At 41.5% G+C, this 19,238-nt stretch overlaps 1 protein-coding gene across 4 annotated transcripts in view; it reads left to right on the forward strand.

Annotated features, from left to right (window-relative positions):
• The window catches only part of VDR (vitamin D receptor), a 128,395-nt gene that overhangs the window by 48,760 nt on the left and 60,397 nt on the right, over positions 1 to 19,238 (forward strand). For 2 of the 4 annotated variants that reach the window (XM_075121454.1, XM_075121453.1), the window contains 2 exons: positions 11,129 to 11,210; positions 14,962 to 15,118. In XM_075121454.1, coding sequence (XP_074977555.1) covers positions 11,174 to 11,210; positions 14,962 to 15,118 — 194 coding nt within the window. In that variant the 5' untranslated portion in view covers positions 11,129 to 11,173. The remainder of the gene's footprint in view (positions 1 to 11,128; positions 11,211 to 14,961; positions 15,119 to 19,238) is intronic. The other 2 variants (XM_048831816.2, XM_048831815.2) reach the window with 1 other exon arrangement.

Consider the following 19,238-nt stretch of genomic DNA (forward strand, 5'->3'; position numbering starts at 1 on the left):
GAAGCTCCAATAAAATTAATGGAGGGAACAGTTCTGCATTGGCTGAGGGGAGTAACTAGCTGCCAACCTGCATCCCAGAGTCACTGCTCCAATGTTGCATGCACAGCCAGCTGCCACATGTGGCCTATGTGTAGAAGCAAGACCTACTTGAACAGCATGGAAAATAACCGCTCCCCCGTTAGCCCCCTGTTGCAGTTCTAAGAGAGATTCTGTATAGGGAAGCAGATGCTTAAGGAAGTGCGTACATCTGCTGTAGTGTTTGAATCCTAGATGCAGCATATGGGCATACCTGAAAAACTATCTAAAAGCAATTACTATAATGTGGCTGTTTCCATGCCCAGGAAATAAGACTGTATGCCTCACCTCCATATTGCTGTGTAATTTTTTTGTTCGTTTCATACAGAAGTGGAGGTGCTAGTTGAAAGTCAGAGGGATTTTAGAAGACTACGGGCCTAAGGGTCAGAGTTTAAAAGGTAGTGAGATGCATCTCACTACCTTTAGAACTCCGACCCTTAAGTGACTTAAGTTCTTGGAAAAATTTTACACTGTATCTCTTGTCCCCAGCCAGCTTATCCAGGCTTCCACATTAAATAGCTTCATGTTGGGTACCATGCGGTCTATTATGAATACAGTATCAATGTTTTGTATATAAGGAGGCCATCCGACATCTGTTCAGTAACTCTCATGAAAGGCAGCTGAATAATAGGACTCCCTGAAGCTGCAGGAGGAAACAACTTAATTGTATTTTTTTCTTTCCAGAGAGGGGGCTGCACACCTGTCATAACTAGACATTATGGATAGCTAGTTTTGTACTGAAAAAGCCTCTTGAATTTCAAGTACCATGCCAAAGTTTCCTATGTTGATGCAGGGAGGATCATTGCATTTTTCACATGTCAGTGTTGTGAAACAAATGTGTGAACCATAAAGCTAATAGAATCATAGACTATCAGGGTTGGAAGGGACCTCAGGAGGTCAATAGAATACATGACCACTTACTTTACATGAATAAGTCTCTTTAATGATGAGTTTTTGAATGATCTAGTTGTAACTGTGTATTTTATCAACTACAGCAATCAGAGTTGTTTTCCTGATCTCTAGACCAACTGAAGGAGGTCATGAAACAGCGAAACCTCAGTATTGTAAATTCATTAACACTGTGGCTCCACGTATGACCTTTCACATATGACCCTCTTGTTGAAAAGCCCTCTGTTGGTGTTACATAACCTAGATTTCAGTATAAACTCAACTTCTAGGTTTTGCTCTTGTCCTAACTCCTGCTTTTGTTTTTACACTGGGGGGGTTCCCCTTGGGTATAACTCACTCAAGGCTTAATTCTCCTTGCAGCCTTCAGGCTCGAGAGGGGCAGCATAGTTCAGTTAATAGGGCATAGGACGGGTGGCAAAGACCTGGGTTCTAGTCACATTACTACTGACCTGCTGTGTGACCTCAAGTCAGTCACTTCACCTCTGTGCCCCCTTCTACCTTTGTTTTGTCAAATTAGATTGCAAGCTCTTTAGGCCGGGGATTCTCTCTCTTGCTATATTTATACAGTGCTTAGCCCAGTGGGGCCCTGACACTACCGTAGGCCTCTGGCCACTCTGTAATCTCACCGCTACTACCATTAGTTATAATATATCCTGGATTATTAGTCTGACTGCGTACTCTAGACACTTTCACATACTTGACTCTGCTCTCTAGGCTCTGAGACATTACTGTACATAGCATCCAAATGAGACTTGACCACATGTAAATGCATATTCCAATGGATATAAAAATTTACACGGGGTGGGAAGTATTGAGGTAAATGCATCTGTGAAATTTAATAAATTACTGCAAACCAATCAATGACAGGAAATCTGATGTTGAGATGAATGATGTACTCATTCCATTGCAACTTTGTTAATAGGTTGCGGTTTGATCATTGGCCTTTACTAGCATGAATTCCTGGCTCTTGGTTTTTGCTTAAGCCATAACATTTATAGCTGCTTGTTTACTTAATATCCTAACTAGTGAACCAGTTTAATCAATTACTGAACAAGGCAGTCCTATACTGTGATAGTGATACAGCAATTGCTATGCAGGCAATGAATTAGAGTGACTAAGATTCTTTAGAAAGAACGATCATCCAGTGAAGACATCTCCTTCATTCTGCCAAGACTTACTCATGCTTGTCTGTCTTGCAGTTCTAGAGAGCTAAGCATGGGGTATAGCCATAGAAATTGTAACCTCTTGAGAAGCCAATATACACACTATAGTTAAGTGCTAGAGCCTGGAAGAAATATAAAGATTTTTAACGGTTAGAAAGTTCAGTGATTGTTGCATGAAGAAAAATGTTTGACATCAGGAAAATGGTGCCTACTGCAGAACCCAAGGGAATCCATTCTAATCACAAGTAGCTAGAAATACAAGACTCAAGTAGATCAATCCAGTTAATCCTGTCAATGCAGTATTGTTCCTTTATACACTTCTCCAGTCTAGGTGTAAATGACCCAAGAGATGGAAATTTCTACTGCTTTCCATGGGAGACTATTTTGTAACTGAATTGGTCTCACTAAATTTAGGCTGAATATAACATGGGGTGAGAGATTGAGTATCCTTTTAATCCTTTCTTTGGGGAAGACTGTGGGCCTGATTATCCTTTGCCCTAGACTTTTGGTAGTCTCCTACACCAGTGCAGAGAGGATATAAAATGCTATGAAACCATAATTGTTTTTATCGTGGTTTCATAGCATTTCATATCCATATTGCATATGCTTTTCCCTGGTATAAATGACTGTCCATGACACAGGACAATGCCAGATCAGACTCTGTCCATCTTACAATTTATTTAAATTGATTCCAGACTTTTAGTGAAATGAGAATTCGTCAACTACCCATTTCCCCCCAAGTTTAAAGCCAGCCTGCCTACCAAGCCCTGTCAATTTTGAACCTAAGGGGTTAGTACCCATCTGCTTAAACAGATATCAGTGCTGAATGTCTGGATTAGATGCTCCTAGCACTATTCCATTGCCCTCTGCAGGGCCGGCTCCAGGCACCAGCTTGGGGCGGCGGTTAGAAAGGGGCGGCAGTGTTTCCGCGGCTGCGGCAATTCGGCAGCCGCCCCTCTGTCCCACCGGCTGCGGCGGCAAATCGGCAGCAGCTTCTCCCTTTTGCCATCCGCAGCAGCAGTTTTTTTTCACTGCTTGGGGCGGCAAAAATTGTAGAGCTGACCCTGGCCCTCTGTATGTCCATTGGTTGGCCTCTACTGTTGGTGATCCTTTTATTGATAATGTATTTCAGTGCTGGAAGGATTTCCCAAGATCTTCGGCATTAAACCAGCACAGCCTTTGTTTCTCTTCCCATGTATCTAAAGGTTGTGTATTAGCCTATAATAAGGAGAAATTCCATAGCATTCTCCATGTTATCCTTTTTTCCTTTTATGTCTAGTTCTTGTTTTGGAAGTCAGGATGCAGAAAGCCATTTCTCTTGCCTCACAGATTGAGAAACATGGTTATATTCACTTAGAGCCACTGGAAAGACGAGGCAACATCTGCCCTTTGATTTTGTTTACCCATGCTTCACGTCTCTGCATCTTCTCACTCTAATCTTCTAACCCTAAGCCTGATCCACACTTAGCTGGACTCTTAAGATTAATGGGTCTGTGCATGTTTCTTTTCAATAATGCCACTGTTGTTTTGTTTTTTTCTGACGTCCTGCATCATTCACATCTGTCTCAGTGATGCCCTCCTGATGATGCCTTTGTGATTTAATTCCACTTCCCTTTCTGCAGCTTTATCTGAACCTTTGCACTTCCTCCTTCAGAAAGGAAAATCCACTCCACTTTGTGCTTACATAGACCTATCTACACACTAGAACTCCCCACAAGAATTGTTCTCCTTGTTTGTTACTCACTTAGGCTTACTGAGCCACAGCAGTTAAATCTGGCCCAGTCCCTGTGTCCCTCTGCCACCCCCACACACGAACTTCCGAACAGACTAGTAAACATGTGGTTTACCAGCCAGCACTTTGCCTTCTGTCACTCACCCTTGGAAATACAGAATCTATTCTTGGACAGAAACATTTAAGGTGGAGTTAAGGTTGAAGTTGGGGAGTGCATCTCTGACCTAATCCTGAGGGACCCCTCTTTGTCCTCCCTGTGATCACATTTACATCATTACTTTTTAAAAACTGTCTTCTGGAACTTCCCCAGTGCTTCAGGACTTACTGAAAATCAGCATTAATGGTCCAATGAGCTCCTCAGCCAACTTTTAAAATTTTTGGATGCAAGTTATCTGGACCTGCTAATATAAAAATGTCTTACTTTAGTAGCTTCTTTTTAACAACCTCCTGAGGTACTAGTGGATAATATTGGTCATCATGATAGTTGGTGTTCTCTTCACACCAGCAGCCCTAACCATTAAAGTTTTTGTAGGCATCATGGCAAAGGAAAGGTTTTGAGGCGGGATCTGAAAGTGGATAATGAGGTAGCTTTGCAGAGGCCCTTGATCTCCAAGTCCTAAGCTAGTTCCCTAACATCTCTCTCTCTCTCTCTCTCTCCTTTTGGAGAAGGGTAGGGTCCTCGTAGATGCTTTGTTCCAAATTTTGCAGGTCCATATCTGGGGTTTAGTGAATCCTACCTTTAATATCACCCGGTGATGCAGTGAGCTGTAGCTCACGAAAGCTCATGCTCAAATAAATTGGTTAGTCTCTAAGGTGCCACAAGTACTCCTTTTCTTTTTGCGAATACAGACTAACACGGCTGTTCCTCTGAAACCTATAAGTAGAGTGTGGCTTTTAACCATCCTGCAGAGGGATCAACTCTAAAATAGTTCTGGCAGACCTGATCACATTCATCATTAGTGGAAGGGTTTTTTTGCATGTCCAACATGCCTTCAGTCACTCCTACGTAAGAAGGATCAGACAGCCAGAAATAAGAATAACATAAGAACGGCCCTACTGGGTCAGACCAAAGGTCCATCTAGCCCAGTATCCTGTCTTCCAGCATTGGCCAGTGCCAGGTGCCCCAGAGGGAATGAACAGAACAAGTAATTATCAAGTGATCCATTCTCCCTGGTGCTCATTCCCAGCTTCTAGCAAACAGAGGCTAGGGACACCATTCCTGCCCATCCTGGCTAATAGCCATTGATGGACCTATCCTTCATGAATTTATCTAGTTCTTTTTTGAATCCTGTCATGGTCTTGGCCTTCACAACATCCTCTGGCAAGGAGTTCCACAGGTTGACTGTGTGTTGTGTGAAGAAATACTTCCTTGTGTTTGTTTTAAACCTGCAGCCTATTAATTTCATTTGGTGACCCCTAGTGCTTCTGTTTGAGAAATTGAATATAGTATATTAGTGTTTAAAAGAATGTGCAGTATCATCCATGCTATGCAGATGATTTCCCCCCATGTATTTAATGTTTAACCATAGTGGCTTCCTTACTATATTTGCTTCCTCTGCGTATTCTGTTGGGTAGTGTCCCAATGCAGTGTTCTAATGGTTAATTATCTTAACCAGCTTTGTGTGGCTATGGTAGTTTTGTTTTTTCATTCTTAGTCAACCTTACAGTGGAAGGTTGTCATCCTAACCTTAAAATTTCCTAACTTTTCAAAGACTTGACTACAGTTTGCTCTATTGGAATAGGACTTACTGAACTTTACCCTTGGTATAGCGCAGATTTTTTTTTTTTTAAAGCCTCTACGTAGACTCCACCAGGGCAAAAAAATAGGTCAACTCCTACATACAGATGTGAAACTAGTTTGACCTTTTTTCCAAATCGGAGGTGCGTGACCAAGGACATCAGTTTTAAGACAAACAACTTGGGCTGTTTCAAGAGTTGAAGAATAAACGTCAGCTTGACGAATCAGCCACCTTTAATGGCGGGGGGTTGGGGGGGTGGAAACTTCTGCAGATCTGTCAGTTTCATTATAGTATTGAGTAACAAATTCCAGGAATTCCAACATGAAATTGTGCTAAACGGCCTAGTAATTCCCATGGTGATTACATCTGATGTTCATCAGGAGAGCAGAATAATTAATTGTGTAATTTTAATGACAAACTACCTTTGCTTTTCATTAAAAGTTAAGTAAGCTAATAGCAGGAAGAGCAAGCTACAGGGATAAAGCATATACAGTGTAATTACAAGACTCAGTAATGCCACCTCACTAGTAGTGAGCAGGGAAATGTAGCCCTGACCAACGTGCTCTTCTTTTCTGTCTAAATTTCACAGGCAGAGCAGGAACTAGAGAGCTGATAGCTGGAGTGCTCTTCTCTGCTTGGTGCGGTTGCACTGGCCAGAGTCTTATCAGAGCAGAGTTCAGTGACTCAAGGTTAGCATTGACTGGACCATCTAGGCACTGAATATACCTGCAGAGGAAGTAGAAGTTTGCTGGGACCCCATGTGGGGAAGAGACAGTGGCCCTTCTCTTTTCCACCCTTCCCATTCAGCCCTTTCTCCCAGCAGAGGAGAAGAGAGGATAGCACTGTGCTCCTTCCCATTTTTGAAGGTATCTGCCAATTAGACCTTGGTGCCCAGGTACCAGAGTGATTAGAGATGGCTGTATTCTTCCTTCCGGTAACTTAACACTTGAGGGTGCCGGATGTTTATAAATGTTTATCTGGCCTTATGTAGATAGCAACAAAGCATGCTTTCTACCTCTTCATCCAATATTGTTTTAAGGGGTGCACAACACTTCGTTCTAACATTGCACTCCTGTTTCCCTAAGAGACAATGTCCCACTCAGCTAGGGAAGCCACCTTCATTTTGGAAAAATTTTGAGTGCATTGTAATGTCCTATCCACATCCCTAGCATTTGGGTAACATATAGAGGTGCTGGGGCAACCTAGTTCCATCAGAATAGCTAGGGCACTAGTGCATAGCGATGACTAATTCTGATGGATGTTTTGTGTAGAGCTGGGGGAGAAAAGGAAGCTGTTGCTTGGCAGGGAGGGAGGGAGGATGGCAGGAAGATTGAGGTTGGGTGGATGCTTCTTTTGGTGTCTGAGTAACCTGGTTAATGAAACCTGTGGGTTACCATTTATGTAATGTTTCAGAGGAACAGCCGTGTTAGTCTGTATTCGCAAAAAGAAAAGGAGTACTTGTGGCACCTTAGAGACTAACCAATTTATTTGAGCATGAGCTTTCGTGAGCTACAGCTCACTTCATCAGATGTATACCGTGGAAACTGCAGCAGACTTTATATACACACAGAGAATATGAAACAATACCTCCTCCCACCCCACTGTCCTGCTGGTAATAGCTTATCTAAAGTGATCATCAGGTGGGCCATTTCCAGCACAAATCCAGGTTTTCTCACCCTCCACCCCCCCACACAAATTCACTCTCCTGCTGGTGCTAGCCCATCCAAAGTGACAACTCTTTACATAATTAAGTCGGGCTATTTCCTGCATAGATCCAGGTTTTCTCACCTCCCCCCCACCCCCATACACACACAAACTCACTCTCCTGCTGGTAATAGCTCATCTAAACTGACCACTCTCCAAATTTAAATCCAAGTTAAACCAGAACATCTGGGGGGGGGGGGGGTAGGAAAAAACAAGAGGAAACAGGCTACCTTGCATAATGACTTAGCCACTCCCAGTCTCTATTTAAGCCTAAATTAATAGTATCCAATTTGCAAATGAATTCCAATTCAGCAGTTTCTCGCTGGAGTCTGGATTTGAAGTTTTTTTGTTTTAAGATAGCGACCTTCATGTCGGTGATTGCGTGACCAGAGAGATTGAAGTGTTCTCCGACTGGTTTATGAATGTTATAATTCTTGACATCTGATTTGTGTCCATTTATTCTTTTACGTAGAGACTGTCCAGTTTGACCAATGTACATGGCAGAGGGGCATTGCTGGCACATGATGGCATATATCACATTGGTGGATGTGCAGGTGAACGAGCCTCTGATAGTGTGGCTGATGTTATTAGGCCCTGTGATGGTGTCCCCTGAATAGATATGTGGGCACAATTGGCAACGGGCTTTGTTGCAAGGATAAGTTCCTGGGTTAGTGGTTCTGTTGTGTGGTATGTGGTTGTTGGTGAGTATTTGCTTCAGGTTGCGGGGCTGTCTGGATTTGTGCTGGAAATGGCCCACTTGATGATCACTTTAGATAAGCTATTACCAGCAGGACAGTGGGGTGGGAGGAGGTATTGTTTCATATTCTCTGTGTGTATATAAAGTCTGCTGCAGTTTCCACGGTATACATCTGATGAAGTGAGCTGTAGCTCACGAAAGCTCATGCTCAAATAAATTGGTTAGTCTCTAAGGTGCCACAAGTACTCCTTTTCATTTATGTAATGTCCCTGCTGATCAGGCAAACGAGCACAAAGGCTGGCAAATCTGCATCTTGAACCTTGGCAGCTATTTGAGAAATCCACAGCCTAGATTAGGGCAAGCATTAAAGCAGAGCAAACGCTAGTTTTGATTCCAGCTGGGATGTTCCTCCATTAGGTTTGGGATTCTAACTCTCTAAAACTAATCATTTGGAAAACCTGTGTCAGAGAGCTGAAGTGTTGCCATGATACCAAGGCTAACATCCAGAGTCTTGGTTTCCCCCTGTCCCCTCCTCTTCCCACCCCTCCCCCCCAAAAAAGTCAGGGGACCTTTAATGACAGTAAGTAGCCAGGACCTCCAGTTTGGTATTGTTTAAAACACATCAGCATCCCTGATGAAGTGCTGTTACCATCTGAGGGGAGAGTGCCCCCTGTGGAATTGCCAACACCATTGTCTGCAGAATCTGTGTCCTATCTACATGCTACCCCAACCCAGTCCTGCTTAACATTTGAGATCTGGCAGGATCACCTCACAGGGTAGCAGAGCTGCAGGCAAAGAAATAGTATGACTAGAAAAAAAGTCTATTTTTGTCAAGTTTAAACACAGATTACTGAATATAAATCACGTTTCTGTATGCACTGATTGTCGTTAGATGTAATCCTATTATGCAAAGTTCATAAACAATTTGAAAAACAAGGGAGCTCATGTAACTGTATTTTTCCAGGGTTGTCCCAAATTTAATTCTTCTTTAAATTTTTGGGATACAAAATAGTCTTGTAAATCCGTATCGTGAATTTGCCTAATCTCTGCCCAGGCTAGCCCTGTGCCCGAGGGTTCTTTGAAAGCTGTCAAGGTACAGCGTGTTTCACAGCAGAGCAGAAGCTGTTGTTGGATATGGAGGGGGAAATGGTCATTTTAAAAACTGGTTTGTAATAGAATAAGTCCAGACTCTATTTGTGACCGGGCCCCATTATGCTGTGTATGTGCAATAGAAACACAAGAGACAGACCATACCCTAGAGGGATTACAATCTGAATTAAAGATAAAAAACAGCAAGTGGATTTAAAAAAAATAAAAAGAGGAACAGGGAAGGGAGGATGAATGTAACAGTAATAGGAACATCCATTTATATAGGCTAGCTGTGTGCATAGTTAGATGGGTTAGAGATTGTCTTGCTTTTTAAAATAAGGTATAGGCATAGATATAAAAAGTCTCCATTGACCATCTACGCAGCCATTATTCGTTGAGTTAACCATATGGTAGAGATTAATTTTGAGGGGAGACTTCCAGGAGGACAGGGTAGTGGTTTGATGGACTAATGTCCTAGCAATACCTTTTTCCTCTAACTTTTAAATGTGTAACCTCTTATAAACTTGATTTTTCATTCTTGTACACTTGCATGGTTTTCACTTTCATAATGGTCTAGTATATCTTTATTGACCTGAGATGGTATTTCCTATGGAATTTGGGCACCTAACTCCTTTTGCCTCTTTCAAAAATACCCTAAAATTTTAGGTTTGGGGGGTGCTGTATAAGAGAGGTGCAGTAATTGACACCAAATGTTAGGATTGGTAGAGAGACACCTCTAGTAGAGTGTGTCAAACCTATCCCAAAATATTTTGGGTTATTATCTTCAATTCTCTATATGTTGGTACATGGGAAGCAGATCTTTATAGATGGAATTTTTAACTGAAATAATATAAATTTTGTCTAAATTTTTGACTAAAAAAAAAAACTCTCTTAGCAAAATTCTATTCTACGCTTTCTGAGAAAAGGATTAATGGAAAGTATTAAGTCAAAGTAACTTCAGTTTAATAAAAGTATTCTATAACTTTTCATTTGGCCTTTTTGATCTAGCAGCTGCACAAATAGTGACAAGGCTTAAAATCTCAGCCTTCAAAACAGGAAACTGACGCTGGTGAATCACTGCAGAAAATGGGGAAAGAGAAGTTAGTGTGGTAGACGAGGTAAAAAATATATATATATATATTTTTGGGACCAACTTTTGTTGGTGGAAGGTACAAGCTTTTGAACTATATAGAGTTCTTCAGGTGTGGTGAAGGAAGCAGAGCAGGTGCATCGATTAGTCTACAGGTCCAATGTGGTTGCACCAAAGCAAAAAAGTAACACATTCATTTATTTCTGGGATCTGAGCATGCACATATTAATCCACTGTTGTCCTGTAATCCTGCCAATAGGGCAGCCAGATAAAGAAATAAGGCACCCTTCCACAAGGTAGTTAAACAGGCGCCTTAACTTTCAGCATTTAAATGATCCCACTGACTTCATGTGCATAGTCTTTGTTGAATCAAGGCCAAAGCTGGGAAAAGCCATTCAGCACCACTTAACTCCATCCCACAGAAGCCTGCCCGTGCCTCAGTGTTAAGCACTTGACGAACTGAATTGTGAAACTTGCGTTTATAGAAAAATGTAATCAAGATTAAAGAAACTAGCTGTGTGTCATTCTCATCCTTTGTTCTTCTTCCTGTGTCTTTTGAGCACTGCATGGATTCTCCCTTAGCATTGCTCTAATTCTTCTAGCAACGTGCTTGGTCTGGGCATCTGGAGGGCAGTATGCCCTCCTGTTAGCAATATCTCTTAAAGTATCTACAGGAGGTAGGGTTATGAGAACCTCTGTGCCATGGGAAGCTGAACATGGCATTTGGTGCTGCAAGAATCTTTTTGGGTGGAGTGGGTTATTTTGAGAACACCACACCCAGGTAATGAATATTGCTTACGTCAATAGATCAGAGTTAAAGGCAGGAGTAAATTCCCAGAATTCAAGCAGAATCTGAGATTATCCATTTGACTTGCTTGACAATCATTTAATGTTCTGAGAAATTACATTGTCAAACATTTTTGACCACAGGTGGTTCCATGTCACAGCTTCAGAACTGTTGGGGAGTATACCAGGATGGTGCAACGCATGTTCTGGATGCCGGTAAAGTCGTGTGTGTTTGTTTGTTTGTTTTTCTTCTTACAGAAGGAATATCTGTCTGTAATGTGATGCCTATTGCTTACTCCTGCAGTATGTCAGGAAAGAGGGAGATCTTTGTGAGTTTCTAAAATAGCTGGGAGTGAATTCTGTAATTTTTGGCTGGGGTTTCTGTAAGACTATAAGGGAGTTCAGCACTTGGGTCCCAATGAATTTCAAGGGAGTTAGGCACCTCAAATCAGTTAAAACTCAACTGATCCAAGGCACCTTTGCAAATCCTAGCCCTGGAATGCACTTTCTTTATGTGTGTGTTTACTCTGAAAAACATCCACTGTGTTAAGGGGTAAAACTTTCAAGAGTGCCTAAACTGCTTGGGCACGCAAATCCAATTTTCAAAAGTGACATAAGATATGTCTACACTTAAAATGTTATAGTGGCACAGCTGCAGCAATTCAGTGTAGATACTTGCTACAGCAACAGAAGGGGTTCTCCCGTCTGTGTAGTTAATCCACCTCAGTAGTTAATCCACCAGCAGTAGCTAAATTGACAGAAGAAGTCATCTGTTGACTTAGTGGTATCTGTATTGGGGGTGATAGTAACTCAGCCAGAGGTTAGAGGTCTATTACAGGAGCGGGTGGGCTAGGTTCTGTGGCCTGTGATGTGCAGGAGGTCAGACTAGATGATCACCATGGTCCCTTCTGGCCTTAAAATCTATGAATCTATGAGATGGAATACCTACACAGACAGAACCCCTAGGTAATATCCTCACTGAAGCGCTACAGCAATGCATCTGTAGCACGTCAAGTATAGACAAGCTCTTAGTCTAAAAAGACTCTCAGAATTTCAGTGGGACTCTAGGTTCTTGAGTGTCTCTGTCACTTTTGAAAATAAGATTGAGGCTCCTAAATCACTTGGGCTATATGTTTAAAGGTAACACCCAATGGGTGTTAGGCATACTTCTGAAAATCCCACGATCTGCCTAAATATCTTTTTAGAAATCTGGCCCTCAGGCACTTTTGAAAATCTTACTCAAGAGCTTGCTTTTCTGTGCATTGATTTTCAAACAGCCTGTACAGAGCAATTTTCCAATCACTTTGTGGATTACCTTTCTATATTAGCTGGAAACATTTGTTCACTTCTTTTAAAGTGCATTTAAATCGAAATTTACAAACTGCTGAGTTTAAAAAAAAAAAAGAAAGAAAGAAAAAAGCAAAGGCCAATAATACTGTACTGAATGCCTTTTTATTGCTCATGTGATTATTGAATCTGGGGCCTTGGTTGTTGATTAATCGCTGCCCGAAGAGAGCATTATACAGGACAATTCCAGTACTCACTGAAAAAGGCTTTCAAAAAGTGGAATAGATATTCTGATCACTTGAAAGGTACAATATTATTCCTCATGGAAGTGGTGGGTAGCTAATGAGCCTGATTAGATTACTACAAGTAGGCATGTAGATTAATAGACACTTGTCTTCTATTGAATACAGACTCTCTATTTAAGTAGTTTGAATGTTAGTTATAAACCAAAGATTTTGGCCCTGGTTCTCATGTATATCAAGGCAGCTCTACACTGTTCTTTAAGGCCCCTTGATGCCGCCAGAGCCAGATAAAGCTGCCTTCAACTGAGAATCAAACATTACGATTCCCTCATGGCTGCTAAATTAACATGAGTTACTGAGGAAACCTTAACAGAGGAGTAAGTTACATTCAATGCTATTGACAGAGAGAGTCCGTATTAAATAGAGCACAAGTGTGTTACTGTCGCATGTTCCAGTCCTGTCTAAGGCATACTTTTACAGAATTTGACTAATATATTTAAATACTAAATTTACTTAATCTGATGCTAGGAATAGTATTTTCAACACTGAAAAGACAGAACATGCAAGTTAGAGATCCTACAGTAACATGCCTGTATTGCACATGTCATCTGTTAAGTTACACATTTCAATAGCATAATTAACAAAAATACTTTCTGCTTCTATTTGGGGATCTTAAGTTTGTAAATTTAATTTTAAATTAAGACACTCAATCCCTCTGAGAGAGCTAATACCACTTTACAGATGGGGAAACTGAGGCACAGAGGTGCTGAGACTTTCTTGAAATTGCACAGTGAGTCATTGGCAGAACTAGGAATGGAACCCAATCGCCTTTATCCACAGTGCCTCTGAAAATGTAATCTCAAAACTCTATGAGCCAGCTCAGCTCCCACATTAGGTACCTGAATAAGTAATCAGAGTCTGATAAATTCTCACCTCCCAGCCAAATGCTGTTTGCTTCCCTGGAAAACAATGGGAGCTTTTGGGTGCTGAGCACGTCTGAAAATCTGATGCAATGTGGAAATTAACATTTGCAGAATAACAATAACACTTGCATATTCTGATTCTTAGTTCAGTAACTTGCTGCCATATAATCTTCCTTTGTTTTTAAGCTTGGATGTTGGGTCGGGATAGGAGAGACAGAAGACTAAAATGTTGGTCTTTCTACTGATTTCACTGACTGGTTCCACAGTTTGAAAGTATGCAAAGAGATGAACTCCGCAATCAAAAAGCAGCTCGAAACCACATCTATGTAACTAGATGTGGAATCTATGTAACTAGGTGGTGGAATCTCCTTCCTTAGATATTTTTAAGGTCAGGCTTGACAAAGCCCTGGCTGGGATGATTTAGTTGGGGATTGGTCCTGCTTTGAGCAGGGGGTTGGACTAGATGACCTCCTGAGGTTCCTTCCAACCCTGATATTCTATGAACTGACCAGCAGTGATTTTAATTAATTGGTGCTTTCTAGTAAAAAGTCCAAACTTTGCAGATAGGTACTGTGTGTGTCAAGCAAAATGTGCAGTTGCATATAGTTCTTTGTTTTTGTTTTTTTTTCCCCTCCATATTAGCCCAAAGACTGTTATCCAGCAAGGCCTGGACACCATGGGAAGTTCAAACTTTAGGGCATTTTTGAGTGATCAAAGTTCAAAAAAAGGATCTTCAGTTTTCAGTGAAGAACTTTAGACATAGTTATGAGCATGCTGTTGTATTGTAATAATGAGGTTATAATAGGCATCTACATATACACTTAATTCTAGTGTTCGCTGCCACAGACAACATACTATAGTATGTGCAATGTCTAAATTTCTTTTTGTGACACACCAACCCTTTCCTCTTCCCTCTTTTAAAACAAACTACCAACCAAACATACAAAGAAAAAAAACCATTATTTAAGAACCAAGACATAAAAAAACCCGTGCTCACTTGACTGACAGTGTTTGACTCGTGTTTGCAATTTTACTCATCTCCTCGTAAAGGTGGCACGGATGTACTTGGGTCACTTCCTTTTTCTGCAGAAGGGAAATTTTGCTTGTTTCTGGTGAGGTGCATGTTTTCCAGTTGGTGTAAATGATGAAATCTTAATGCACAACTCTTTCTGAAAGGATCATATAAGGGTAGGGACAGAAGATCCTGACTTCAGATTGGGCTATAGCCATGTATATACATTCCCTAGATCTTAATAAAAAAAAGACTGCTTCAAGGTGCATGTGGTCAAATTGGGAGGGTGGGTGGAGTTGAGATCAGCAATGCAATTGCTGGGTAGATGAGCATAATTTGCATGTGTACATTTTTGTGATTCCATCACATTCCTGTGTATATGTTCCTTGTACTATACAGAGGTAACACAAGTACTTTTGCCAGTGAGTCAGCAGAAACCTAGTGCCTCCATCTTCAATTTGCTTAACAAGTCTCTGTAATGAAAAGATCTCTAACCTTCTTGCTTTTTCTCAGTCTCAGAGATGGAGGTGCTGGCAGCAAGTACACCTCTTCCTGATCCAGCCAATGAATTTGATAGGAACGTTCCCCGTATCTGTGGTGTCTGTGGAGACAAAGCTACTGGCTTTCATTTCAATGCCATGACATGTGAAGGCTGCAAAGGATTTTTTAGGTAAGTGATGTTTTTGAGAGTGAAAATTAATTAGAAACCAGCCTTCATTTTTAAAATAATGAACTCTGACTAGTTAGGAAGATTGAGGAAAGGGGCGGCAACTCTGCTTTTTGGCTCCTGGTTAGAAATAATCAACATCTCTGCAAAATTGGACGTCCTGTACATTTGAGAGAACTTGTCTGACAGGTACACTAATCTAAACCTTTGCGCTGATGCAGGAGGCTATGACTAATAAAATTGCTGAAAAGTCCAGCTATGCCTCCATCCCCATGCAGTAGGTGTTCTATGCAGTAAAATGCTACTGGCTAACACAAAACAGCCTATATACATGTGGAAGGGACCTTGTATTATATGAGCAATAGGGAGTTGTACAACTGAGAGAACTGTAAAGCAAATAAATGCCTCTCACACCCTACACCAAGACTTACCTGCCACTTTCTAAACCTACACAATAGCTGCAGTTTAAAAAAAAAAAATGTTGCCATATGGCACCCCTGAGACTTTTTTCTCTAGTGGAAATATCTATGCAATACTTTTTGTCACATAATATAACATTCACATGGATATTGAACTCTGTATAAAACTTTTTAAAAACTTGCTGCCCAGATTCTCTTTGCATAGCTCTGGCAGTGTCAAGGGGCTTTACAGTAGGCATAACCTATATTTAGACCCATTTTGAGGCCTGTTGCATTGCCAAAATGGTGTAAATGAGAATCAGGCCCCCTAAGTTTCCCTTGCATTGGTACATTTCCTTTCACTCATGTTGTTTCTCTCCTGTTAATGTTGGCTTCTTTTTTTTCTTTTTCCCCCTCACCTTTCAATGCCTATTCCTACCTCTACACATAGGCGCACACATATAATAAGCCCCTTCTATAACTGGAGAACACCCGTTAGAAGGTTCCACCAGGGAGCAAACTCTCCTCCTTGTCATTCACGTAGGGCCTAGGTCTTAAAAGGGATTTAAGTGGTGCATAAGCGTTTTACTGCCCCTTTTATTAAGGGCAAATTTCCCTTTGGGAGCTGTAGGGGCAGCTCTGAGTAAACTTGGAGGGTTCCAGACAATAGGGACTTCTATATGCCAATTATCCCCTCACCCAGCAATTATCTGCAATGAAGCAGTTGTATCTATCTTACAGAATATTTCTGTATTGACAAACTAGAGGATTTGCATGGGAACTTCTCCTGTTTGGAACAAACTGTATAATGACTAAGAGCTGGTGGAATTAAATAAGCTAATAGCTACTATGTGACTAATTAGGGCAAAACTTACTTAAGCATTTAGCATTGTAATTAGAAGATAGTCGTAGCAGGTGGTGGTAGAATTAGATGCATTGTAGAATTAAAGTAAACAAAGGTGGGATGGTCAATTTCATAACTACAATTTGAGCTGGGGTTTTAAAAACCTTAATTTCTATTGCTATAGGAGCCAGATAGTCACAGGAATTACTGGACTAGATGTTTTTGCATACCACAGCCTTGCTGCTTGTTTTCCAGTTGGGTTACAGTGCAGCTTGGCTAACTAGAACAACATTTCCTCAATTACTGTAGCTAAATGAGTAACTCTCCTTTCAGGTGCTCACTTCCATGCACATGTTTAGCGTCATCAGCTAGTCAGGCACATGCAGTCTGGATGATACATATCAAGAATTTTGTCATGGTGACAGAGAGAAGGGAATAAATGGCCAGTTTTCCTTCTCCCTTAGTTTTTTATCCATGAGTGCTTCCCTTTTTGTTCAGAGGGTATGCACACCTTCTGAGACTCTGGTATTGTGGCTTGGCCTTTTTTTGGTACAGATTAAACTATTTTGGTCAGGAGGGTGATGTGTGGGGTGTGTTGTGTGTGTGGTTTGTTTTGTTTTTTTTTTTAAACACCGATTATAATTAAAGCTGCACAACCCCCTAGTGTGGTCTCAGTTATACTGGTATTAAGATATAAATTCTGGCAGATAGGCTGTATACACACCTTTTTATACTGGTTTAACTGCATCCGCTCTAGGGGATTGATCTGTTAGCTATATCTGTTTTCTAAACTAATACAGTTAAAGCAGTACAAACACTGTGCCTACACCTGCTCGGTTATTCTTAAGCAGTCTCCATGGGCCCTTATTAAGACTTTAACATTTGTATCTTCAACTTAAGGACTTGCTTTCTTGACTTGCTTCTTCTCTTCCCTTTTTAAAGCTCCCTTTTTCCAAAACATAGTGTTAACCATGGTAGTTTTTTGTACCTTTCCTCTTACTCGTGCCTCCCAATGCCCCCAGTATGTTCTGCTTTGATCCTAGTTTACAAACGTTTCAATGATTTTTTTTTTAAACAATGTATTGAATTTTTTTAACTGGATATTTATGACTCAAGTTTCCCAGGGCCATTCCACCCAAAGTAAAAGCTCATCACTATAAAACAGCTTCCATAGGTGCTTGCTTCCTGCCCTTTTATATAGCCCTAAACCCCACCACTTTCCTGTTTTCCGTGGCAGCATGTTAACCTCCAGTGCAACAATTTGCCAAACACTGCAGACAAGATTAGCTCACTTTATTGGGGTGTGTGTGTGTGTTGACTTATCCTGAAACACTACCTTTTTCCTCTGCATTTTAGACCTGTTGAATTTAACACTTAAGGTCCTGTCCTGAGGTGGTTTACATCACCAGTACTGGCTATGCTGGGTGTGAAGGAAGTAGTTATAGTGAAATCTGGGGCGGGGGGTAAAAACAACTAGTTCAAGACTCCAGGGCAGAGCCAGTCCCACCCTGACCTGCCTTCCCTGGCCCACATGAGAAGCTTGTTCTCCCTCCACCCCTACTGGGTCCTGCACCTGCCTCTTAATGGAGAAACAGCAGTCAAGCAGCTGCTAAAGGATGCATCAGTGGCCAGGGGCAAGGTACTTCATGCAGGGAGTCCAAACCGGCTCTGTGCTATATAGCTACCTGCCAGCTGAGTGCTCATGGGAGAGGAGTGCAAGAGTTGCCACATACTGGATGAAGGAGCCCAGGGATTGTGTGTAACAGAATAGATTGTACTGCTGCCCTTCATGGTAGCACGTGAGTGCCTTCCACATAAAACAAATGGCGGAATTTCTAGTGGACTTCATGGCGTTTCTGGCTCCTTTTCCATTGTGGGGTTAGAGAGACTTTTGCATAGGAAGGTAGATTCTTAATTTTGGAAGGAGGGTAGTGACAGTGGCAGCCACTGTGAATGTCATTCTGGCAGTAGTAGCAAAACTTCGCCAAAGAGGCTTTGCAATTTTTCCTGAGGTGGCTGGGCTCTGCCCTTGAAGTGCCCTTAGAAGACTGCACTGCACCTACAAGAGAGCATAGTGAAGGGCACGTGTTCTTCTGAACTGTTTTCCTGACTTGAAAGCTGGCTTTGTTGGCACATGTGTAAATCCTAAAACTCAAGGCAAACATGAGGTGCATCTGCACCATAGTTCTGAAGTTATGAATGTTTGAAACCAGCAGGGCCTGGGAGTACCTTTAATTCCTACATATTTATGAGGCGATGTATTTGTCCGTACAGAAGTACTGAAATGTGTACTTAGCCGATAGTACTAACAGACACTAAATAACCTTTGGCCAATTGGTGTCTCAAGTCACAGTTGGGCAGTTTACTAGTGACATTGGTAGGCATCAGGTGGCCTTTTGTTAAGCAGTGGCTGCTCAGTATTTCTTAAACTGAGCTAAATTTGTCGTACACAGAATAAATCTGGAGTGACTTTCCTGAAGTCAGTGGAGTTATTCTGGATTGACACCAGCATAACCAAGTGCAGAATTTATCTCTAATCTCTTCACCCAACCCTTTCCTCTCTTTCGCTATCCCTTACTGTTGACAATATCACCAGTCATCCAAGTTTGTCAGCTTGTGTCTCCATGGCTTGTCCTTTTTCAAGATCTGAAGTTTCGTTCCCCCCTCTCTAAAATCCATTCTTTTCCTCCATCCTTATGGCCCTATCTTGATCTGTACCTACCTTATCACTTACCCCAATTATTTTTAATCTCCTTTCCTACATCTCTCCTCTCCCCACTCCCATCTGTCCGAAAGGTAATTGCCAAGATCACTTTCCTTCCACCCTGTCTTTGACACCCATGTGCCAAATCCTGTAACTGGCTTCCTCTCCCCTTCCACA

The sequence above is a fragment of the Caretta caretta genome, chromosome 20 (genome assembly GCF_965140235.1).
Source record: "Caretta caretta isolate rCarCar2 chromosome 20, rCarCar1.hap1, whole genome shotgun sequence".
In the NCBI taxonomy this organism is placed as follows: Eukaryota; Metazoa; Chordata; order Testudines; family Cheloniidae; genus Caretta; species Caretta caretta.